Source organism: Silurus meridionalis, chromosome 16 (genome assembly GCF_014805685.1).
Source record: "Silurus meridionalis isolate SWU-2019-XX chromosome 16, ASM1480568v1, whole genome shotgun sequence".
NCBI lineage: Eukaryota > Metazoa > Chordata > Actinopteri > Siluriformes > Siluridae > Silurus > Silurus meridionalis.
Genome location: NC_060899.1, coordinates 4,746,456 through 4,773,167, shown reverse-complemented (window position 1 = coordinate 4,773,167; position 26,712 = coordinate 4,746,456). Strand labels below are relative to the sequence as shown.

General features: G+C 39.4%; 1 protein-coding gene across 6 annotated transcripts in view; it reads left to right on the top strand.

The window, feature by feature from the left end:
- Nucleotides 1-26,712, top strand: part of LOC124398906 (ankyrin repeat and SAM domain-containing protein 1A) — a 57,914-nt gene that overhangs the window by 7,944 nt on the left and 23,258 nt on the right. For 4 of the 6 annotated variants that reach the window (XM_046869412.1, XM_046869410.1, XM_046869411.1 and 1 more), the window contains exons 2-9: nt 12,292-12,372; nt 12,463-12,619; nt 13,779-13,838; nt 22,397-22,699; nt 23,696-23,771; nt 25,091-25,192; nt 25,336-25,413; nt 25,524-25,660. In XM_046869412.1, the coding sequence (XP_046725368.1) occupies nt 12,292-12,372; nt 12,463-12,619; nt 13,779-13,838; nt 22,397-22,699; nt 23,696-23,771; nt 25,091-25,192; nt 25,336-25,413; nt 25,524-25,660 (994 nt within the window). The remainder of the gene's footprint in view (nt 1-12,291; nt 12,373-12,462; nt 12,620-13,778; nt 13,839-22,396; nt 22,700-23,695; nt 23,772-25,090; nt 25,193-25,335; nt 25,414-25,523; nt 25,661-26,712) is intronic. The other 2 variants (XM_046869414.1, XM_046869416.1) reach the window with 1 other exon arrangement.

Sequence of the window (26,712 nt, the reverse complement as noted above, 5' to 3'; positions counted from 1 at the left end):
CGCTTCTGACGATTTCTGGTATCATTTTCTATGATTTGGATTTGTAATTTTTTTCTATTAGTTAGAAATTTACTTAGCAGGATGGAGTGAAGGGTGGCAGGATCTCCACAATGTTTATGTAAAATACAGAACATCTTAGAATTTATTGTCTCTCTTTACAATGCATCGATGTATTGAGGAGCGATCGAAGCGAGCGATTGAAGCCGATGGCTAACCAACCCATGCCTACTAGAATAGAATATGCCTACTTGATGCCGTCATCTTGAGGCGTCTCTTTAGTTCGTTGGCAGAGAGATATAGCAAAACTCACAGCTGTGGTGTTTTTACTCAGAAGGTCATAAATAAAAAGTGGTCCAGTCTTGGCTGAGAAAATCGTGCTGAGTCATCACGTGAGAAGCGCAGATTTACATTGCCTTGCTGTGGTTTTGGTGTTAAAATAGAAACACACTGCACATACAGAAACGTATGTGCACACACACAAAGTGTTTTATTATTTATGTGATCCTCAGTGTCACATTTTTACCAAGAATGTGCTCTTAAATGACACATTTGTTTTCCACCGTAAATTCCACATGATAAAAGCGTGTTCCTGGTTACCAGAGGCATGGGTTGGGATTCTAGTTCAGTGATTCCCGAATTTCTTGTTTTTCCTCAGCCCGTGGCCCACCCGCTGTTTTCAAAGCTACACATCTGAGGCCCCTTTTTCCTGCTATGCATGCTTCAAAGGTTTTTTTTTTTGCCTTGCAGTCGGAAAAGCCCTCATGAAGCCCTTATGCTAACTGGCTACTACTTGACCTTTCGTTCAGCTTTTGCTCATGAAATTCAGCACCTGATGTGTTTTTCCTGTCCGGGTCAGCAGATAAAGTGAAAATAGAAGTGATAGTTTTGATTTGATAGAGCGTTAACAAAGACAGAGCTGATTAGTAGGGAGATTTTTGCTCTTTGGTTTCGATTCAGAAAGTTTGAAAGTGAAGCACAGCTGACAAAGGACTTCTTTTTTTTTTTTCCTCAGAAAGAAAGTCATGTGTGTCTTTTCCTCATAAAAGATCTACTTTTCCGCAGACTAATGGCTCTGGCGGACCACCCGTTTCTGTTTCAAAGGGTGCCAATACTTGCAAGCAGACACTCTTTCATTGTGGCTAAATCTTATCGGTTGTTAATAGGCAGCAGTTTTGGATTTAGCCCAAGCTAAAAAGCGAGGATGTTGTACAGAGATCATGGGTAGCACTATGATATTGTGGATAAAACATATGGCTTTAGTTAAGACTCTTGGTCTTCTTGTTCAGCACTTCTTAAGCATACCACCTTCTTGGGCAGACCACAGAAGACGAGAATGTTTGCCACAATAGGCTGATGAATGAGCACAGTATCGTCCGTAGAAAAAAGCCTTTCAGTGCTGTTGGTCCAGTTCGGTCCTGTTGTTCAGATACACCTCCACGCACCATCTCCACATTCTCCACCATTAATGCAGACCGGCTTGACTGGTTTCCCAAACAAACTGGAAATTCACCACCAGTTCCATTGTTCTGTTAATGTAAAGCTGCAGGTGTTTTTTTTTGTTTTGTTTTGTTTTTTTTCTCACCAACCTCCTGAATCATCAACATGATGAACACACGCTACAAACATCTGAACATAGACAAGCTGGTCAAGTAAGGTTGTCTGAGCTCACAGCCTTTTGGTTTAGTAGTTCATGATTTCGGGGGCCATCAATCTACAAAGTAACTTCTAGTTGGAAAGGCAGGAAGTTATTAAAGGCACTGGGGATCTTGATATCCGTTTTGGTTGTGTCTCAGTATGAGTATGCTAAGTGGAGTGCGAGGACCAAGCATGTTTCTTCATCTTGTAGGCAAACTGGTTATGGTAACGCAAAGATCAAGATGAGTTGGGTAAAGAAAATAAAGAGTAAAACCAGACTGTGCTGTTGTTGGAAAATTACAAACGACAAGTACTCATAAAGAGAATTCTTCAGTTAGAATCAGTTTTTCATTAATTGTAGATTGATCTCACGATTGCTATACATTTATAGTTACAAACAAATTTATTGGTACCACTTGATGAGAAAATTTGAATTCTACAATCTTCTCTAAAATACAGGTAGTCCTCGACTTACGATGAAGATGCGTTCTGATGAGCCCATCTTAACTGAATATCGTTGAGACATGGCCTAGCCTTAAAGAGTCTTAAAGAGTGGTGATTAGTATGGGCTTGTACAATTCATTTGATAATAATATATTCATATTCAATTACACGCACACACATGTTGTGGGCTTGAAGTTTGAAGCTGTTGGTGTATAAACGAGGTCTCCTTTGCATCATCTGTCTTGTTCCGTCTCCTCCAGAGCTGATCGTTAGACAGATTTCTCTCTCGAAATTGTGAGAAATAAAATCAGGATATGGCAAATTTTTTTATGCGGCAGAAACGGCCTTCCATATGAATCTTCTCCTCGGCCCTCGCTGTTTTCGCTCTGTCCTTCTATTTTTTTGCATTCTGCAGCATGTCAAGTCAAGTTTATTTCTATAGCGCTTTTCACAACAGACATTGTCTCAAAGCAGTTAAGGTGAACGATGTGTATTTATCCCTGATGAGCAGCCATGGCAACTGTGGCAAGAAAAAAAAACCTCAGATCTTATGAGGAAGAAACCTTGAGAGGAACCACACTCAAAAGGGGAACCCATCCTCATTTGGATGATAAGAGAGTGATTATAAATCTTTAAACAATAAAGAACACTGGAGAGTGAGAACTAACATGAGCACCGGAATGTGTGATTAAGATTATTGTCCTTTATACAGTCTTATACAGTCATTTGTGGTTATGAAACCAGGGGCTACTGAGCAACTCACAAAATAGCTCAACATTTGCAATCATCATAAATCCCACACCAGCTTCTCCATGAAAGAGCCTTCAAACACTCAAAGAGGTCCAATGTCCGAACTCCACATGAAGTGGGATCCAAATGGCGCCGGTACGTCTCTAGATTGTTTGGGATGTTTGCGGGCATCTACGTCTTTAAAGGTCCACAATCTTCATGAGGTGGGACGTGACTGGAGGATGTCTCGGGATGGGTAGAGAAAGAGAAGCAGTGGAGTGGAATTAGCGTAGCTGCTGTTCATAATATTAACAAGCGCAAGTTGATAAAGTGCGTGTGATCAAATGTTCTGTGTTTACTTGTCCAGAGCTCTCCGGAGTTTCGGTAATAATGGTCCATAGGAAACACAGTGGTTTTGTTAAATGGACTAAAAGAAGCGTAATTTTCGTAATTGAATTACTCGAGTTATAACTCAAGAGGAATTGTTACATCTCTAATCCCAGCGTATCATACGTAAATGGAAATGCCGTGTGAAAATCTTTCCCTTATCGCTGTTGTCGAAAAATTGAGCCAGCGCATCTCTGGGACTACCTGTAACTTTAAATGGACAAAAACGAATTTTGCCATCCGTAAGGGTTTATATTTGGTTTTGCAACCTTTAGAGCCAATCACTGCAGGCATCGAGTTCTGTAGCTCTCAGAGAGAGTTCTGCACCTGTCTACATGCCATCTGGCCTATTCTTCATGAGCAAACTTCTCCAGCTGTCTCAGGTTGGAAGGATGCCTTTTTGCAGAATGTTTCCCAGTTTCCATAGATAGGTGGCAGTATTCAGATCAGGATCCATACAATGCCACTTTAGAATAGTCCAGCAGTTTGTTCTTCTTGGCTGCTTTTAGTTGTATGGGTCATTATCCTCTTGGGACTTGCGGGACCTATTGATCTTTTTGACACCGTGTAGTGCGCTTAACTCTGAACACAAAAAAAAGAACACAAAAAAAACCCTCCACCATGTTTCACAGCAGCTATTGCCTTCTTTTCTTTGTAAGCTTTGCGTCTGATTTGCCAGAAATCCCAAAAGTAACTTCCCCCTTTTCTCTTTTATTTTCTTTGAATTAAGATTTGTGACTATAACAAGAAACTGGAAACTTTTCTGCCCTATAGAATCAGCACTTAAACTGGAGACTCCTTCCATAAATGTAAAAAAAAAATGGTGAAAAGTACTGCAAGTCAGAAAACAGAACTCTTTTTCAGAACCCTTTTCCATTTATTCTCTCATAACCCTGTCTTTCTTAGAGTCTTGAAGTAACACTTCCTTTTAGTTTTCTTAATTTAGTGCCCTTACATGAATAGAAACTCCAACTCAACTCTAAACTGAATTGTACAGAAGCTGTTTTGCTTTCGGTCAGTTTTACGTTCGTACGTTTGGTGTGTTGCTCAGATATCTTTATATATTAGGGGTGTAACGGTACACAAAATTCACGGTTCGGTACGTACTTCGGTTTTTACAGTAACAGTTTGGTTCAATTTTGGTACTGTTAGGGGAAAAAATGCAAAACCCAAAGTTTCTTGTGGTTTCTCATTTATATATTTAATTATATTGTATTAATCCAGTTTATTATTATTAACATTTGTGATCAACAGTTTCATTTTAAAAATGAAATTGCACTGGCTTGTGCAACTCAAATGGCTGGGCTTTAAAATAAAATGCCTCTATGGTTTAATATTTATATAAAATATTTAATAAAATTAAAAGAGAATAAATCAAATGAATACCGAGTAAGCAGTTAAATTAGCACAAATTAAATTGATCAAATGAAGTTTAATGTGGGTTTGTGTTATTTAATATAAAATTTTCTAAAACTATGTTCTACTTAACTGTTCTACTTATTTCAGCATACTTTAACCAATATCTTCATTCCTTCCATCCTCAGTTCATTTATTCCCTCGATATGCAGAAATATCCGGATCTTTTTTCTTTTAAGAGAAATTCTCGAAGCTGGTCCTTTTTGTTTTTGCTAAAACGAATCTTATCTCCGGTACAGAGTGAGTAGCCACAGTGACACTGCGCTAAAACTAGTTTATATATACCTACCCCTGGCATTGTTTTTTATGTTTTGAAAGTTTAAAAATAATAATAATTTTAAAAAATGCGCTCTAAGTTCGAGGCAGAGACTAAACAAACTTGTGGTCCGCCATTTAATACGTTCCTGGGGGAGCTTAGATTTTAACCATGTTTGCATTTGTTTCATATGTTAAAATCTAATAATAATAAAAGAATTGCACACGTGTATCGAACCAAAAGCACTGTACTGAAAAGCGAATACGTGTATTGTTACACTCCTGATATAAAAGTGGTTATTCATGCTAAGGGAGGATTTTTCAATGAAAAGTTACATCTTGCATTTTCTTTTTTTTTAATTGAACACATATATAATATAATGGTGTATATATACATACATACATAAAATTACACATACATATATAAATATTATCAGGAATAACATTGACAGTTGAAGTAAACACTGATTATATCTTCAGCATGGCACCTGTTAGTGGGTGGGATATATATGGTAGCAATTGAACATTTTCTTCTTAAAGTTGATGTGCTAGAAGCAGGAAAAATAGGCAAACCTAAGGATTTAGGCGAGTTTGACAAAATTGTGATGTCCAGACGACTGGGTCAGAGCAACTCCAAAACTCCTGGTCTGCAGTGGTCATATCTATCATAAGTGGTCCAAGGAAGGAACAGGGGTGAACCGGTGTCAGGGACATGTGCGGCCGAGGCTCATTGCTGCAAGTGGGGAGCGAAGGCTGGGGCATGTGGTCCAATCCAACAGAAGAGCTTTTATAGCTCAAACTGCTGAAGAAGTTAATGCTGTTAATGCTCTGAGTCAATACAGTTTTGGCAGCAAAGTTGTGCCTGATTGGTGACCTTAAGTTAATTATCAGGTGATTAGTTTGCTTCTGAAGTTGTAAAGTCTTCTTCATTGTAAGCAATGTAAGGTGTGTTCTTTTATATATAATTACTTGTACAAGTAAATATATAATAGACTTACTTGTGCAATGAACTCCAAGAACTCTAAGAACTGGGATGCAGACATTTCATTTTCTGCTGAAGAGTCATGTGTTCTTTTTAAACACTTCCTGTGCTGAGCTGTGTTACTGACTGATAAACGTTCTCTCAGTTCATTATGTGTTACGCTGTGGCCTTTTCCCCATTGTGTTTTGAGTTCCTTGTGTAACATGCCCTGATCTGTCTATTTGGATCTCCAGCAAAATCCTAAAGAAAAACTGGTAGAATGATTATTAATAAGTAGATACGTGACTGGGTGTAAAGTATATTGAGTTGCTAAGTATCGAAAACAGACCTGATTTTTTGGGTTGTTTTTCTTCCCCAGAAGCTTTAACAATGGACAAAAGAACAAAAGTGAGCTCAAATAAAATTTGAAGCAGTGTTCTTAGCACAAGAGGAAATAAAAAAAGGAATTAAAAAGAATGCCTTAATTGTAGTTTTTTTCTTCTTCCTGGATATGTGTATATATGTATGTTTTCTATAAATTGCAGAGATTGAAGTGTCTAAGACACTTTTTAGGTATACCTGCTCAACAAGCTAAGTATACCATCAGCAATACATAGACCTCATTATAATACAATATTTCACCTTGTTGTAAGGCTTGATCAGAAGTATGTCACATGACCATGACTTGCCACATTGGCAAACCAAACACCCACTGAACCATTGCTTCTTTGAGAGTGGACAATGTTCTATATATTTTATTTGCTTTATGGTTTTTAATTGGCATGACTTCATGTGATTCCGAGACACCTTTTGGAAATACAAAGGCCGTAACGTTGTACAAACTTTACCTCAGTATCAGTGACCCCCTGCATTGCTGGCTGCAGTTTTAGTTTTGGTTATCAGTATAAGAGAAGAGACTGGACAGGCTAGGAAGTCCCACAGCACCGGTTGACCCAGTTCTCCCAAAAATAGTTTTGTGTGTGTGTGTGTGTGTGTGTGCGCTATTTAAATGGCCAGAAAATGGCAGGAAACACTGCAGCCACCATCTAGAACAACGATGTTGTAAAGCATGCAAGCACTTGACACGAAGGAGGAGCATTCTCTGTAAAAAAAAAAAAAAAAAAAAAAAAGTGTCCCCAATGTTTCCTTTTACCCCAAAAATACACTTAAGACGTGTTCAGAGTCTGAATTGTTCCTCTTTAGCAAAGCTGGGATGGACCATCGCACCATATCTACACTATACCAAGGGTTTCTACAAGTAAAAAATACAGGTAAAAGTGCTCCCTTTGAGAAAAAGTAAAAAAGTATTTGACTCCAATCGACTTATCAAAGTATCCGGACAAAGTATCCAAAGTGCTATGATTTATTTCAGCTATAATGTTCCTATTATCAGTTTTATCACAAGACTCTTTACTAAATCAACTCAGTTTATGTGAAAAGACTCTGTTACTCTTAGCACGCCAATCTATTAATAGAATGATATAAATTATTTAAACACTAATTGATATGTATTAAAATTATAAGCCAAAAAGCTTTTCAACCACTTAAATCAATCGTGCAAATGAGGCCACAGGTGTTGTGGCAGGTCAGAGTCAGGAGTTTCTTCCATCATTTATTCCTCTCAAAATGTTCTGCTTGCTGGTGAACTTGCGCTGAACTGTGCTCGTGCTGAGTAGATCCCACCAAGCGCCAATCAAAACAGTTCAAAACAGAGCGCACGCTTTAACCTGATTGGCTTGCTGTTAAGTTCTTATCCACCCATAAAAAGGAACGACTAATTTCGCTAAATGTAGTTGAGTAAAAAGAAAGATATTAGACATTGACATGTAGTAAAGTTAATGTAAAAGTCTCCCCAAATGAAAATATTTCAGAAAAGTAGTTACTTACAGTAACAAATTTCATTCACCTCTTTACTGTCCACCACTGGTTCCTACCCATTTTGGAAAAGTATGAAAAAGTATAGAATTTGATTTAAGTGATTTCCAGGTCTGGATTATTATAGCGGGGGTTTTCATACTATTGCCTATTTGGTTTTCTAAAATATAAAATTAAGTTAAATTTTTTTTAATTAAACAAAGGCTACGTTATGTCTACACTAATACATTTGTATTGTATTGTATTGTGGCTTTTTCATCTAAATAGTTTCCCAAAAGTTGCTTATCCACACGGAAACAGCTGAAAAACGTTTACGTCCCTGCGCTGTGCATAGCAAAACATAAGGCGCTTCGACCCGCTTCACGGTTTATTTACTTTCTGGCTCTTTGAATTGTCGACTCGAACGACGTTTTCTACAGCCCCTGTCCAGCATTTTTTGATCCGCTTTGGAGAGCGCTGTCAAAAAGCTGAAAATGAGAAAAATTAACTGCGAGAAAAATATGCAATTACAAACGTATTAGTGTGGACATGGCCAAAGGGGTTATTTTTTATTTTTTTTGTGGAATTAGGAGCAGACTCTCAGCGCTGCTAAAAGATCGCCGTTAGACCGGACCTGCGCAGCTGTGGTTGGGTGTTACGTTGTGAGGCAGCAGTTGCCATGCCAGTACAGTGCCCCCGATCGTGCGACTAAACACATGGAAATATTCAGAGATTTTGACCCTGACATGCAGCATTGATTGTAACGTAACGCATGTTATAGTTGGAATTTAACATCAATATTTCAGATGTTAAATATAGACTTAAAAATCTTTAAGGAAGTCTGCATTTGAGTCTGGAAAAGTATGGAATTCTGAAATAAGCGTGTAGGAGCCCTGTATACTTGTGTACACACTCTAAATAGAAATTAGTGGGATTTGAGACTAAAAAGTCCGTCATGGATCATTTATATCGCATGGAAGTGAGAGCGATAAATTGCAAGAGCAAGCGTAAAACTTACGAGTAGGTAACGTGACGAGCGACGGCAGTGCGAGAGCGAAAGAAATCGACGAAAGGGTTCGGATGAGTGGAACAACAGCGATCACAAGTGTTAAGAGGCAATGAGTCAAATCTACAACGAATCAGATAATCTGATCCATAAAGTGCACAGTATTGACTGAAAGTGGGCTAATTAAGGGGCAACACAAGATGCGGCTCTGCAACACTCTACTGGCCTGAAAGAGGATACAGGCACGCTAATGTTTGCAGTGCATCATGGGAAAATGTAGTGTAAGCTGCACCCTCTATTGGTCCGATCCCTCTGTGGGGATATAAGGGATTAGAGTTTCCTTTCAGTGTGCACTTCTTAAGATCTCTCTCTATCTCTCTCACACACACACACACACACACACACACACACACACACACACACACACACACACACACGTATATAAAAATGCCTGTGTTCATTCTCTATGTCAAGATATTTCAGGGAATCTGTAACTAAAGGTGTGCATGCAAAGCTCTCCTCTTTTCTTTTCCTCTGTCTAATGCTGTCTCTTTTTTTTCTGTCACTCTGTTTCTTTCTTTCTGTCTGTCTTTCTGTTTCTATTGCTGTCTTTTTATTGCTCTCTTTTTCTGTCTCTCTCAGTCTATTGCTGTGCCTCTATTTCTTGCCTCTGTCTGCGTCTTTCTCTTTATCCCCACCACTCTCTTCCTCTTCCCTCATTATCTCTCATTAACACAGCATCACTCTGAACGAGTCTCGATTGCTGCACCAAGGCTTAGTCGCCATGGCGATACCACTGCATGGGTCAACAAGGTTGGGGTATTAAAGAATGGACGTGGATGATGTCATTAAGTGTGTGTGTGTGTGTGTGTGTGTGTGAGAGAGAGAGAGATGACTCATTTCATTTTTCATCTTTTGCCCCATCACTTTTCTCTTCGTCTTCTTTCTCTTGCTCTGTACGCCCCTTTCCACATCTGACTTCATATATATTTTTTTATCTTTTCTTTTTCTTTTCCATGTCATTTTCTATTTTTCTCTTCGATTTTCTTCTCTTCCCTTATACCCTTTTAACCTGCGTTGGTTGTGTTGGCAGCCAACCTTTATGAATAAACGTTGGTAATCCTTCAAAACAAATCACACCAGGTTGACTCATTTAGGCTAGCAAATTCTCTCAATGTCTATAAAGCATTTGCTGATGAGCTAGCCATCTAGAGTTAGCAGTTAGCATTGTGAATGCTCTGAACGCTATCTAGCTTCAGCAGTGGAGATAATATAATGTATTGACTTAGGACATATTGATCATTTTTAAGTTCTCTCAGAAATCCAATTAGTTCATGTATTTGAATCATTCTGAAAATATCCTGAGGAAATCTGTCAGGATTGGCAGTGAAAATTATCAAATATTTACAGAATTTCAAAATCTTCACAGGAATCCAGTGAGATTATCTTGTGTAGTCTTCAGGGTTCGCAACAACAGTTGGAGACGCTTGTAAAAATACCATGACATTCCTATAAGGTTATCTAATGAAAGCTATGTAACTAGCATTGACACTGAGGAATACGAACATTTTAAATATAACACAGAAATCTCGTCAGTTTGTTTGCAATGATAATTTGAGACACTTATGAAAATATACAATAACCTGATAGTTCTATCAGGTTATCCGATGAAAGCTATATGATTAGCATTGACGGTGAGGATTGCGACCTTTTTTTGAATATAAAACGAAAATCACGCTTAAAATGTTGTCAGGTTTGCTCATGTAAGCTAGCTATGTGGCATTGGTGCTGAAAATTATATCCATTAATGAAAGTAACCAAAAAAATCCTGTTGGATCGAATAAACAGCTTCTGGTGTTGGCAGTAAAGATTATAAACATTCATCACTGTAACTTGAAAATCCTGTCAGGTTACCTAACGTTAGCTAACTATATATAATTAGCAGTTGATTGGTTCGAGCAAACCAGTGGCGATGATGCCTTGGAAAAACTCCCTGAGATAGTATGAGGAAGAAACCATCTAGTGCTAGCACAAAAGATTATAAATTGTTTTGAATAATGTGAAAATCCCTTTACATATCCTGTTGTTTCAGCTATTTACCTCTATATTTACCCTAGCTGTGTGGATTTAGCATGTTACAATGATAAAACGTTATGAATATAAAATACAAGCTACAATTCAAGCTACTTATGTAGTAATCAACATGATCGACATTCTTAATTGTACCTGGAAACCAGTTTTGGTTAGCTTATATAAGCGATCTATATATGAGCATCAGCGGACATTTGAACTATCTAGCTCTTGAAAATTAGCTGTATGTACCAAGCACTGTAGATTACCGTATTTTTCTGACTATAAGCCGCTACTTTTTTCCCACGTTTTGAACCCCTGCGGCTTAAACAACGGAAACAACAAAATTCATCAGTTTGTCCGAAGCCGAAAGAAACCATTACCTATCAAACTGGTGGATCAGATTTTCTTTTTAAAAACCTGCTGTCTGGGTCCCTGCTGTCTGGGTCCTTGTCCAAAAAACTGAACCCCATAACATTAGAACAATGAAATTTCCGAACGGAAACAAAAAAACGCACCTCACCTGTGTTCTGAGCTGCACAGCATCGGGAGAAAAAAAGTTTTTCTTAAACGCACGACAATGCCAAAAGATAAACTCTCGAGAGAAATAGTTGTGAAAGGAAGGAGGAAGACAGTGAACAATGATTTTCTTGGTCGGCTACTGTTTAGATACAAGCCGTTGTAACACGTTGAGTCTGGTTCATGGGAGAGCTCACTAACTCCAGTTGCAACAGAAATCATATAAGCACAGACAGGTTTCCAAAACACGTGCTTTTTTATTATTCTTGGCAACAGCTTTATGGGTTAGTCAAAGAAACTTAGAAATGAGCATCAGAAAATAATAAGTACATAATCCTCGGTCTTGCACACATGCAGTAATAGCGGAAAAATGCGGCGGCAGGCTATTCCCAAAATACCGCTATGCTCCTAAAGGAAGCGCAACATATTTCACCTGTTACATCGTGTGTAACGTGTCTTTTGTTAAAGCCTGTGTAAAGTACATTAGTTTCAGTGTAGACACCTGCGGCTTATAAACAGGTGCGGCTTATTTATGTTCAAAATAAAAATCAAATTCAGTGGGTGCGGCTTATATATGGGTGCGATTAATAGTCCAGAAATTACGGTACACATATTTGGAATATAATGTGAAAATTATTTTGGCAATCCTGTTGTTTGGATAATTCTCACTACATTTTAACTAAATTTTCACTACGTGGCATTCACAAAGGAAGAAAATGATGAATGTGCATGAATAAACTGAAATTCTTTCAGAAATTCAAGTCAAACTCGTCAGCTAGCTAGCTAGCGCTAGCACTGAGGATTATTAATATTTTGCGTATAACATGAAAATGCTGTTGTGTTTGCTAATTTACACTACATTGGCACTAAAAATTAAAACAAACGTCCTATCAGATTAGCTCAAGCAAGCTAACTATGCATGTACATATAAAGCAAAAATCCTCTCAAAAAATCTTGCCACGTGAACTTATAGTAAGCTAGCGTACCTAATAAAGTACCGCATTTGTCTTTACAGTATATGGAGGGTCCCTAATGTGAACTGCGTGGACAGTAACGGATACACGCCTCTCCACCACGCTGCTCTGAACGGACACAGGTGAGTCTAAACTAGAACCATGAGGTGTGGCTAGGCAGAAGGAGGAACTTTTATTAACATCGTTTCTCTGTCTTTCTGCTTGTCTGCCAGTGAGGTGGTAGAGTTGCTGTTGAAGAACGAGGCGATCACTAACGTAGCCGATAATAAGGGCTGTTATCCGCTTCACCTCGCTGCGTGGAAAGGAGATCAGCGCATCGTCCGGCTGCTCATCCACAAGGGGGCGACGTATCCCAAACTCAATGAACAGGTTTGTTTTAATCTGCCTACCTGAGCATTTAGGGAGGTTTTGGGGATGTCTTGTCTCTCAAGCTACCTGTCTGTCATTTTCTTTTTTCCCTGTCTCAATTTAATTCATCAGTTTGTCCGAAGCCGAAAGAAACCATTACCTATCAAACTGGTGGATCAGATTTTCTTTTTAAAAACCTGCTGTCTGGGTCCTTGTCCTGTCTTTCACTGTGTATGTCCACGTGCTCAGATTGTTCTGTCTGTCTGGTTAATTTCCTGTCTGTCCCAAGTGTCTCCCTGTCTATCCTAATTTAGAACAAACCATTTTTGTGCAGAGAAGGAAGAATCTGTCTTTCTCTCTATGAAGTTCAGGAGACCTGTCTGTCTGTCTGTCTCTGTCTGTCTGTCTGTCTGTCTGTCTGTCTGTCTGTCTTATTGTCAAACTATTTGTGTTACTATAAATACAAAGCCAGAAAAGAAACCATTCCTGAACAACTATAGGGACCTGATGTTTTCCCTGTCTCTCACTCTGTCTGTTTTTATGTCTGTCTGCCTTATCAGTCTATTCCCAAACCCAGAGCAAACCATGTTTCAGCAGAGGGGGTGATAAATGATTATCTGTGGGTCTGCCGATCTCTCTGTAAAGCCAGAGCAGATTGTGAGACTTTGTGACCATCTGTCTGTATGTCTGTCTTCTCTTTCTCAGTCTTTAGGCTAAGTCTAATTTTAGAAGTATGTAGTGCGCTTGTGTTTATTTTTCAGGCGGAGTGGACGTGTGTGTATGTGTGTGCGAGCGTGTGTTTATGGTGCTGTAATATTAACATCCTGATGCTAAAAGTGTTGGAATGTGTTACAATGCTGACGTTAGGCTGCTGTGCATCGCTTATCTCACTGTCATCAATTATTTTTCCTTATTAATTGTTATTTCTTCTCACCCATATTTTTTATTTAAAAAAATGACTCAAAATGAAATGAAAACATTACCTTGAATTTGATAATAAGTTCAAAAGCGAATAAAAAAAAACGAATACGCGAAAATTGTTCATTTCATTTTTAGCCTTTTCCTTTCGCTTTGTAGTGTTTCTTTGCCTGGTTCATAACACCATCGCAGTGTTTGTTAATCCTGTGTGCGTGTGTGAAACGTTTGACTTCATCTCCATCCTGTTCTTTTCCTCCCCCAGACTCTAGACCACAGAGAATTCAAACGCTGTGGCCCGTTTGACCCCTATATTAATGCCAAGGTGTGTACCCAAGCTCTCCCTGATCTCTGAAACCCTGACCTCTGACCTGTCTGCATGCTCGCTTTTCCTTTTATTTGGCTTTGCTCGGGGAGGTGCTTCTGCTGCTTGACTTTTCTTCGAATAATCCCTAGGAATATTCCAGTTTCCCAAAGATTTCTGTTTTTTTTTTGTTTGTTTTGTTCAATCTGTCATTACGGGTAGGTGCAGCTCTGATGTTGGACAATTTGCGTACTCCAGTGTGAACTCCTTGCACCTCAGAGCTTCGACACGGTGACACATGCTTAGTGTTCTAACGTGGTAAATGTGGTGGCCATTAGTCCTGTCCTGTAGCAGATATTTCACCCCAAAAAAAGTGTGCTTTTTTGAATGCCTGCAGTTTTTATACACAACAAAACAGTTTGTGAGAGAGAGAAGGACAGATAATAAACTAACAAGAAATGTTGTACCTTATTATTACTACTACAACTACAGCAGTAGTAGTAGTAGAAGGAGTGGTAGTAGCAGTATTACATGGGAAACAGGTATAATACCTTATCCAAGAACATCACATGTAATTAAATGTATGTGCTGGAAACCAAATGTTTGGAAGTGTTTTTTTTCAGAGAGATGTTTCTTTTGTTTCGATGCTACAAACTAGGTCACTTAACTATATGAAGATTGACTTTGACCAAACTAAAATCTAAATGTCATGATGTTCAACTTTATTTTTACTCTAAAATCCTACCGTAGCATGAATAACAGCTTTACACACTCCTAGTATCCAGAAAGTTCGTTTCTCCAAGCATTCAGCTGAAATGCTTTGCCATGTCTTGTTGGAGATTGCTACTCTAAAATTGATTGCTACTACTCGTGTGTGTGTGTGTGTGTGTGTGTGTGTGTGTATATCTATCAGTATAGATTTACTATCCTCTGAAAATAACTGAAATATTTGGCAACAAACCTGAGTACACCCTTAGTGACAACAGCTATTTGTGTGTAACCATGCAAATCCACGTCTTTTTGTCTGCTTGACAGGACCATACAAATGTGTGTATCTTGTATTAGAGCAGTTAAAATTTGGTGATTTGAGTACAATTCTCTCATACTAACCACTGGATGTTCAACAAGGCACCTCATGGTAAAGACTCTGAGGATTTAAGAATTAGAATTGTTGCTCTTCACAAAGATGGCCGAGGCTATAAGATCATCAGTAACACCCTGAAACTGAGTTACACTACAGTGGTCAGGGTCATAGAGAGGTTTTCCAAGACTGGTTCCACTCGAAACAGGCAACACAAGGGTCCATCAAAAATGTTGGGTCCTCGTGCTGTGTGTCAGCTGCAGAAGCTGCTTTAAAAAGACTCATGAGTGCTGCAGCATTGGTCCTGGTGAGTAGTACCAAGAAAATTTTGTTTTGCCTACAGTCAAGCATGGTGGTGGCAGCATCACTGGTACTGGGGAGGTGAGGTTCATTTAGGAAAGCATGGATTCCAACATGTACTGTGACATTTTAAAACAGAACATGATGCCCTCCCTTCAGAAACTGGGCTGAACAGCAGTTTTCCAACATAATAACAACTCAAAACACACCTTTGAGATGAAAACTGCCTTGCTGAGGAAGCTGAAGGTGATGGAGTGGCCAAGTACATCTCCAGACCTAAGTCCTATTGAACATCTTTGGTGCATCCTCGAGCGGAAGGTGGAGAAGTGCCATGTGTCTAACATCCAGCAGCGGAGTGGAAGAGGATCCCAGCAACAACCTGTGCAGCTCTGGTGAATTCCATGCCCAGGAGGATTATGGCAGTGATTTATAATACAGTGCTCACACAAAATATCGACACTTTGAACACTTTAGTTTTAACATGTTTATCTAGGGTGTACTCACTTTCAATGCCAGTTATTAAGACAATATTGGCTGTATGTCCCAAAACTAAATTAGTTTTAGAGGACAGTACATCTGTACTGTTACACAAGCTGCACATTGACTTCTCTTAAATACAGTGGAACCCGGTTATCTCGCCCTCGGTTACCTCGACAACCCTATTAAGTCGAAGTTTTTAAAGTGGAACCGCCAAATTCTTTTTCTAAGCATTTTTTATCGGTTATGTCGCCGAACCTTGATATCTCGAGTACAAGGGTGAAAAAATTTGCCATTTAACGTCGATTATCTCGGTGCAGCCGCAGAAGAACTCGCGGAAGTGTCGGAAAAATCAAACCTTACAGATGCTACAGGTGTTGTATTGTATACTGGTGAATCTCTGCTGTTAGTTAGTGCACATATGCCTTTTGTTGTTAAATGTTATGCGATGAATGGGAGGCGAAAGCCGCTTGGCGAACGTGTGATGTACTGTGTGTGTGTGTGTGTGTGTGTGTGTGTGTGTGTGTGTGTGTATATATATATATATATATATATATATATATATATATATATATATATATATATATAATGTATATGTGTATATATGTATATGTGTATATATATACACACACACACACACACACACACACAGTACATCACATGGCGGCTTTCGCCTCCCATTCATCACATAACATTTAACAACAAAAGGCATATGTGCACTAACTAACATATATATATATATATATATATATATATATATATATATATATATATATATATATATATATATATATATACACACACATACAGTACAGACCAAAAGTTTGGACACACCTTCTCATTCAAAGAGTTTTCTTTATTTTCTTTATTTTTATTTTTTTGTTTATTTTAAATGAAAATTGTAGATTCACACTGAAGGCATCAAAACTATGAATTAACACATGTGGAATTATATACATAACAAAAAAGTGTGAAACAACTGAAAATGTCATATTCTAGGTTCTTCAAAGTAGCCACCTTTCGCTTTGATTACTGCTTTGCACACTCTTGGCATTCTCTTGATGAGCTTCAAGAGGTAGTCACCTGAAATGGTCTTCCAACAGTCTTGAAGGAGTTCCCAGAGATGCTTAGCACTTGTTGGCCCTTTTGTCTTCACTCTGCGGTCCAGCTCACCCCTAAACCATCTCGAATGGGTTCACGTCCGGTGACTGTGGAGGCCAGGTCATCTGGCGCAGCACCCCATCACTCTCCTTCTTGGTCAAATAGCCCTTACACAGCCTGGAGGTGTGTTTGTGGTCATTGTCCTGTTGAAAAATAAATGATGGTCCAACTAAACGCAAACCGGATGGAATAGCATGCCGCTGCAAGATGCTGTGGTAGCCATGCTGGTTCAGTATGCCTTCAATTTTGAATAAATCCCCAACAGTGTCACCAGCAAAGCACCCCCACACCATCACACCTCCTCCTCCATGCTTCACGGTGGGAACCAGGCATGTAGAGTCCATCCGTTCACCTTTTCTGCGTCGCACAAAGACACGGTGGTTGAAACCAAAGATCTCAAATTTGGACTCATCAGACCAAAGCACAGATTTCCACTGGTCTAATGTCCATTCCTTGTGTTCTTTAGCCCAAACAAGTCTGTTCTGCTTGTTGCCTTTCTTTAGCAGTGGTTTCCTAGCAGATATTCTACCCTGAAGGCCTGATTTACACAGTCTCCTCTTAACAGTTGTTGTAGAGATGTGTCTGCTGCTAGAACTCTGTGTGCCATTGACCTGGTCTCTAATCTGAGCTGCTGTTAACCTGCGATTTCTGAGGCTGGTGACTCGGATGAACTTATCCTCTGCAGCAGAGGTGACTCTTGGTCTTCCTTTCCTGGGGCGGTCTGCATGTGAGCCAGTTTCTTTGTAGCGCTTGATGGTTTTTGTGACTGCACTTGGGGACACTTTCAAAGTTTTCCCAATTTTTCAGACTGACTGACCTTCATTTCTTAAAGTAATGATGGCCACTCATTTTTCTGTACTTAGCTGCTAATTCTAACAGTCTATTTAGTAGGACTATCAGCTGTGTATCCACCTGACTTCTGCACAACACAACTGATGGTCCCAACCCCATTTATAAGGCAAGAAATCACACTTATTAAACCTGACAGGGCACACCTGTGAAGTGAAAACCATTTCAGGTGACTACCTCTTGAAGCTCATCAAGAGAATGCCAAGAGTGTGCAAAGCAGTAATCAAAGCGAAAGGTGGCTACTTTGAAGAACCTAGAATATGACATTTTCAGTTGTTTCACACTTTTTTGTTATGTATATAATTCCACATGTGTTAATTCATAGTTTTGATGCCTTCAGTGTGAATCTACAATTTTCATAGTCATGAAAATAAAGAAAACTCTTTGAATGAGAAGGTGTGTCCAAACTTTTGGTCTGTACTGTGTATGTATGTATGTGTGTATATATATATATGTATATATACACACACACACACATACATACACACACACACACACACACACACACACACACACACACACACACACACACAGACTGGAAGGTAGGAAGCTTTTCCATGTTTCTGTCTGGGTGCATCATCATCAAGAAGTGTGTGTAAGGTGGCTGAAGGAAAAATAATGTGTGTGTGTGTCTTACTGAGTTACCGCTCTGCTTCTTAAAGGTGGGTTGTATCCAAGTCAACGGTGTCGGTGTGACATGATCAGAGAGATAGACAGAAAAAAAACCTAAGAGAGATATGGTGATTCCTTTTTTATTTGAATAGGATGGACAAGTGTAAGTGTGTGTGTGTGTGTGTGTATGTGCGTGCATGTGTGCGCGAGAGAGTGTGTGCCCGTGGGGCCCTCAGGCTCATAGTGATGACATAAAAGTCCCCCATCCTCTAGAGAGTTTGTGTGGATGTAAGAAGTTTATAGTCTCAAAGCTGAGATCAATTTGTGATCGTGTGATTGTGTGTGTGTGTGTGTGTGTGTGTGTGTGTGTGTGTGTGTGTGTGTGTGTGTGAGCTTCACAGACAGACACACTCGCACATGCACACACCAGTTTGGCAGACCTTCAAGTGGAAAATTGTGGATTTGTATAGTATTCAGCCCCAACCCATTACTGGTCCGGCGCTTTTTGATGACATCATGCTCTAAGCCCTGTCTGTTTGTGTTTGACTGATCGATATCATAGGATTGTTGTTCACGTTTTTAAAACAGGCTGTAGCACGTATCTTTCGTGCTGTTACATGCTGCGAAGTTCAACACCCTCTCGCACTCTTTTTCACACATGCACCAATTTTCTCACTTACACTTTGACACACACACACACACACACGCACACACACTACCTACGCTTTTCTGAATCACTGCGTTGTTGTTGTTTACTCGTTAAGATGACAAATGTGAGGTCAGAGGTCATGCCAAAGAGGAACATGATGGTCTGTGGACATATGAGCCATATGATGTATCTACCATACTGACATTTTGCAGGCGTTTTTGATCTGTTTGTTGGAATATATGAAGGTGAATTGGTGTCTCATCATCTCGTCTCGTCATCTTGTCCTATTGTCCAAATCCCACCTCATCTGATCCACCAGCACTCTGTTAGTGTAAAGCACGTGCCCTAGACTGGATGAAGAAGAATCTTTGATCCACTCTCACGGATATGATGTCACGATTTGTACAGTATAATGTAATGCAATGATACATTATCTCTGGATCAGATGACAAACGTTATAAATCATGACGAGCACCAGGGACAGATGAACATATAAAAACGACCTGAAATTTCCAGAGCATATTTTTTTAGATGATTCTTAATGTGTCGAATAAAAACCTTCAGTTACAAAGAGTTAGACACAGTTGGAACACTCAGGTACACACGTACGCTGAACTTCGATTATGTACAGTACACTATGATTCAGTGATTCAGTTTCATCAGCGTCCTCTAGTGGACATGAACACAGAGTTGTTTTAAATTTTTTGTGATTTTGTTCTCAATTATCATACAATGTGACTGTGTGTGTGTGTGTGTGTGTGTGTGTGTGTGTGTGTGTGTGTGTGTGTGTATATGCATTCATCCTCATCTCTACCGGCGCCACACACACCCCTTTGGAAAGTGTTTGTCTGTTTCAGGTGTGTTATGCTCAAGAACAAAACCCGTGTCTTTGGATTGGGAAATACCCCAACCATATTATGATTCTAACGCTCTCGAAACGCTGATGCACTTTGTGAGTCGCGTGTTTGTGGGTGTGCTTGTGATTCATTGCTGAGATTCCTTATCATGGGAGTGAGCTGTTTAAACTGCACTTTGTCCAAATGGGCTTCTTAATGTTGCACTCGTGCATTTAAAGACACACACACACACACACACACACACACACACACACACACACACACACACAGGCTGCTACGTGGTGTTGCTCAAAAGGAATCAGTTGTATGAGTAATAAATGTATTGTTTGTTTATTTGCCTCACCACCTATTAGTCTTCGAATCAAATCAATAGCGTGCCAATATGAGTGTGTTTTAACACAAAGTATTGATTCAACAGCATATTATTTATTTTTTATGATTATACATTACTCTGTGTCTGTTTTTCTCCTTTTCCCCTCTGCAGTTGATCTTTTTTGTTTGCCACATGGTGCTTGAGTAGGTCTCCTTCACTCTTTTCTATGGTTGCAAAGGGGACGGAAACTTTCCATGGGAACTTCATCTAGAGAATTTTTAAAAAATTCCAGATTGGAAACTTACCAGGAATTTTGGAAGTTTATGGGAATGAATTAGAAAGAATACATAACTTACATTATTTCCGTTTTATTTATTATCTAAATCTGAACGATGTTTTATTTTGGAAAATTACCGGATTCTCTTCGCCACATCTGTCTATGACTCACTCTTGATGCATGTCATGATGCCTCGGTCACATGTCTTATTTCCATCCGCTACCTTCTTAAAGGGACTGCTCCTGCCGCTAACACATAATACATTACAGCTAAATTCAAACCCCCAAGCGAGCAAAATAAACAAACACCACAGTGGATTCACGTGTATTATTATATTTAGAAAATACCCGTTTTTATGCCGATGGTATCATTTTATTTTGTTGTATTTATCCGCCACACCTTAAATGCCGGTCTGTGAAAATATTGTCCGACATTGATCCGGTCCTTGGCACAATAAAGTTTGGGGACCAGTACATGTAGGAGGCGTGGCCTCAGAGGCCCTGCAGTAAGTGTGCTGTGTGCATGAGATTGATAAATGTGCAAGATAGAAATTCAACTGAAATTGCATTAAAGCTGGTTGTTTTAACCGAGATTATCCTGGAAGATTTTTAAGTTCCCCTTTATAGGCAAACCTGCAATCATATAAAATCCCATGGAAGGTTTTCAGTCTTTTTCCCCTCTTTTCTCTTTCTTGGTCATGGTGCACTGAAGGTATATGGCGATCTGGTGATGGGATTTGGTCGAGTATCCATACCGCATAGATTAGCCCGCTACTTCCTCTGTTATCTGTTCTGGTGTTGGTGCCTTTTTTTCAGCATTGCTGCGTTTGAAAGTGTAATAACACCTGGCATAAAAACAGTTCATGATTTTGTTGCCTTTCGCTTTTCATTTTGCGTTTGTAGGCCATTAGAGTACATCTCACCAGCTTCAGTGCTCATAGCTAACACTTGGGTTGTTTTTGGGGACGATTGTGAGGGTCTTTCTCAGACCATTAGTTGAGAAGTGTCCTCGAATTAGGGGTGTAACGGGACACAAAATTCACAGGTTCGGTACAATTTCTGTAGAGTTAGTTGTTATAAATGCAAAACATTTAATGTTTAAATTATTTTGGTAATAATTACAAATTAATTATTAAATATTTCTGATCATCGACAGTATACATTTTTTTACAACTATAACATTTTTTTTTTTTTTTTAAATAGAATAAATGTAATTAATTCTATACACTTTTATTATATTGATTAAACCGAATAATAATTAATTTAATAGGCACAAAATAAAAAGTGATGAAATAAACTGAAATATTTAAAGAAAGTTTACATGTCTTCGACTGCATTTGAGTAATACAGATGTGTGTGTGTGTGTGTGTGTGTGTGTGTGTGTGTGTGTGTGTGTGTGTGTGTGTGTGTATGCTTTACATTCTCTGTCCGGTACAGATAGAGTACCGGTAACCACAGTGTGACGCTGCGGAGACTAAACAAATTTGCGGTCCACTACTTAATATTTTTTTTAGGGAACTCAGATTTTAATTGTGTTCCGCATGTAAAATAAAGGATTGCATTCGGTACTCATGCACGTACCAAAAGTCCTGTTCCAGACCAGTTCGGCACAAATACGTGTACCGTTACCCCCCCTACCGCGAATACATCAATGAACATTCTGATTAGGTTTACTGGTTGTTGTTTATGTGGTTTTAATGTTCATGTCGATCGTATTGGTAGCTATGTCATTTTTGCTCGTCTTAGTTATAAAATAACAGCCAATGCAGTTGCTGATCGGCAGCCTTTTGATTATCGATCGTCAACCACTTTTGAAAACATTGTAATGGGAAAGCATGAAACAGCTGCAGATTAGGCACCAAGTCTGGAACCGGAATTAACCAATGAAATAGGGCTTAAGGAAGCTCAAAAGATAATACAAGAGAACTGAATAATGTTAATTTGTTGGAAATGTTATTGTGTGCTTTCTCTTTTTCTTCCCCCTTCATTCTTGCATGTCTGTAGAACAATGACAATGAGACAGCGCTGCACTGTGCAGCACAGTACGGACACTCTGGTGTGGTTCGCGTGTTGCTAGAGGAACTGACAGACCCCACCATGAGGAACAACCGCTTCGAGACTCCGCTGGACCTCGCCGCCCTCTACGGCCGCCTCGAGGTCGTCAAGCTGCTGCTGTGCGCTCACCCCAACCTGCTCAACACACACACACATACACACACACACACGCCGCTTCACCTTGCTGCACGCAATGGACACCTGCCTGTTGTAGAGGTGCTGCTCAATGCCGGAATGGACATCAACTACCAGGTAAATAGCTGGATTCATATGAACATCAACTACTCAAAAGACACTATGGGAGTTCGCTAAGTTTGTCATTGTTTTCACACATTGTAAACAATTGTAACCAATTTGAACATTGTTTCCACCCCAATACCATGGCAAACATCAGAGCCACACCATTAACACTGTAGTCATTAGTACCCCAATACATTATTACCCTAATACAATTGTAACCAATTTGACCACAGTTTCCAGTAACTTTGTTCCCACCCCAATGCCACTGTAGACATTTAGATCATTGTTTTTGACCCCAATACCTTTTTAACCAGTTTGACCACAGTTCCTACCTCCAGTACTGGTAACCAGTAGAAGCACAGTTTGTGAATCCTACTGTTGCCAATCAGACTGCAGTTTCCCATCCCAAAACCACTGTGACCAGAGTATCGTTACCACTCTTAGGACCACTGTGGACCAATCAGAGCATCAGTACCACCCTCAATACCACTGTGACTAATCAGAGCATTAGTACCACCCTCAATACCACTGTTACTAATCAGAACATCAATACCACCCTTAATACCACTGTGACCAATCAGAGCATCAATACCACCCTCAATACCACTGTGATCATCAGAGCATCAGTACCACCCTCAATACCACTGTGACCAATCAGAGCATCAGTACCACCCTCAATACCACTGTGACTAATCAGAGCATTAGTACCACCCTCAATACCACTGTGACTAATGAGAGCATCAATACCACCCTCAATACCACTGTGATCATCAGAGCATCAGTACCACCCTCAATACCACTGTGACTAATCAGAGCATCAATACCACTCTCAATACCACTATGACCAATCAGAGCATCAATACCACCCTTAATACCACTGTGACCAATCTGTCCCCTCCTGTGTTGGCTCGTTAACACGTCTTTATGCTCCACATACTCAAGCTGCTGTTGTGTTTCTGCCCTAGTTACACTCAACTTATTTGTTTGTGTGTGTATGTGTATATAAAGACGGAGAAAGGCAGTGCCCTTCATGAAGCTGCTCTTTTTGGGAAGACCGAAGTGGTGCAGAAGCTGCTCAGTTCAGGTAACAAAAAAAAAATCTTTATTTAGAGGCCAAATAATGACATCATTGAAAAATAACTATGAATTATTAAATCCATACGTATCTCTTCATCCACACAACAGACTCTGTACTCCTGTACTTGCTTTTGGCTGTAAGTGTCAGACGTTTAATCTAGACCCCGTTTTTTTCCTGATACAATTTCAGTGTGTCTCCGCCCTCAAAACAGCACTTTGCTGCCTCGAGTAATGGCACCTCAGAGTGTAGATGGTGCGAGAGATGAACGCTACAGATTTTCCGTTTTTGTTCGCTGCTAGCTACCGTCAGTGAGCGAACACGGGTCTGAACGTTTCACGGACTGATGACGTAAAACTTTAAGCCGAGTCTTTTTCTTGTGTGCGTCTATCATACAGTCTGGCATTATAACAACTGAGATCTTGCAGTGTGACATGGGGATCATGTTGGTGCAATCTGCAACAATCGCAAACTAAAAAAACGCCTGTGATTAGTTATTAATTGTTCGATTGAATTTGATGTATTAGAGTCAGTATTTTGCGAAAGGCTCTGCCATTAAATCTGCAATTTTGATTATAAAAAAAAAAGACTGCATGAGCAGTGTGAGATAAGATTCAAATTTGTTAATGGGGAAGGAAATTCTTTTGCCAGAGACCCCTTCAGAGTACATGAAACAAAAATTTATCTAAATGAAATCTAATTGATAAATTAACTAAATATATTATGTATGCAAATGTTTTCCAAAATAAAAAAGGTGCTGGGGAACTAAGAATAGATTGATATGAAATTGAATGCGATGTGATATTGCACATGATGGTGTAATATTGACTGTGGTATTTTATTAACGCAAGTTAAAGTATTGAGATTTTGATGCGTATAACGAATAAAATGTAAATAATAAAATATTCGAAATAATAATAATAAATAAAATAACGTATAATGGCACAGTGTTGCTGTCAGTGTCCATTGTGTCAGCTCTGCTCCCTAATGAAAGGAGAGGAGTTATAGAGCTTGATGGCCATTGCGGCGTTCCACATGTGTGATCTGTATTTTTAAATATTTTAAGTTCAATAACTCTAGGTACCTCATCATATTTTTGAGTTGTTCATGCATTGAGGTTTCCGGAATGTCATTACATTTGGAATCCTCAACTATCATACACAGGATCTTCACGGGATCCTCTTATTTCTCTTTTAGAACATAAAACTCATTACTGGTGATTCTGGAGCGTTTTCGATAATCTTTCTAGAAAATAGATGCGTTGCAGTGAGAACGTTCAGAATCTTTACGCTGATGTCTGGTGCTGATGCGAGTCTCCCCTGTCTCAGGTATCGACGTGAACATTGTGGACAGTAAGAATCGCACAGCGCTGGACATTGTGAAGGAAATGCCATCCCAGAAAAGTAGTCAGATCGCTTCTCTCATCCAGGGTGAGTGAGAAAGAGAGAGAGTGTGTGTGTGTGTGTGACCATAATTATAAGTTATTTTTAGAAAAATTATTGAATAGCTTTGTCTGAATATCCAATAGCAAGTGTTCCAAATGTCAATTGTTTAAGTTTGTGTTTTTCTGTAGCTCATATGAGCGGGCAGCCTCCAGATCTCCTTCCTCCACCAGGGCCGACTACCCAGGAGAACCTAAAAAGGGTTCAAGGTCATTTCAAACAGGCTTTTTATACCTCTATTAGTGTTTATACACAAACAAAAGATCACTGTTACTGTTGTTTGCTCAATTTAAATGTGTGTGTGTGTGTGTGTGTGTAGATGTGTGTGTAGACGTGTGTGAGGAGAGTCCTTATGAAGCGCTGTTTGAAGCCTCATCGTGTCACTCGTTGGACAGTTTAGCCAGCGGGAAATCGTCAGACAGAGACTCAGGAAGGCCAGAGAGTGAAGCTGGCAGAGTAAGATACGCATACACACACACACACACACACACACACACACACACACACACACACACACACACACACACACAGTGCCAGGTCATAAGGTCACCATAGATGTCTTTGAATACCGCAAAACAGCAGGTGTGCAGTTCCAGGCGCGTCCACTAGATGGAGTCAAAATCACGCCGTTTCAAAGTTACACTATATGAACACAAGTATTGGGACACTTCACTTTTCCAGCCATATGTGGTTCTTCCCCAAACTGTTCCCACAAGGTAGGAGACACAGTTGTACATCGGTTGGAGTGGAAGATCTCCTGCTACCTCAACTCTTTTGAATATGATGACTACATTGATTTTACTAACAGCCTTATGGCTGAATGAGCACATAATCTAGTGGGACATTTGCCCAGGAAAGTGGACCTTATAACAATAAATGGGGACTTTATGTGGATTTGGATGATTTTCAAAGATTACATATTAAGTAGAGTTTGATTGTTAGTGGATTTTGCTGATACTGATTTATAGCTTTACTGATCCTACTTGCTGATAACTGATTAATCAGCTGACAGTTTTTAAAATGGATAACTAATAAAAAAAACCCCACAACAATCCATGTAAAACAGTACTAAACTTTATAAAAAAAAAAAAACAGTACTAAATAATGAAATTAAATATGAATATATTAAATATGCTAGTAAATATTGAGAAAAATAAAACGCGCATTCAGACCGAAACAAAAAGTAACACTCCCAGCACACTTCAGATAAACAGTGCGTGGTGTCATTGATTCGCTTCTAGAGGCTGCTCTCGTACCAAATAAAGCAACCCGGAAAAACTGATATCGTTGTGGAATTTTGTTGCTCGTTCCAGCAATCAACTATCGTTGCTGATAAATTGGCAAAACCGATGAATCAGTCAACCTCTAATATCCATCTTATGGGCAGGTGGTCACTAACATTTATCCATATGGTGTCTATTTTACATTCAGAGAGACCTAGGAATGTGATGGAACATTGAAAACACAACACTCCAACTGTGTTCAGTTCAGTGCTTTCTAAATGTGTG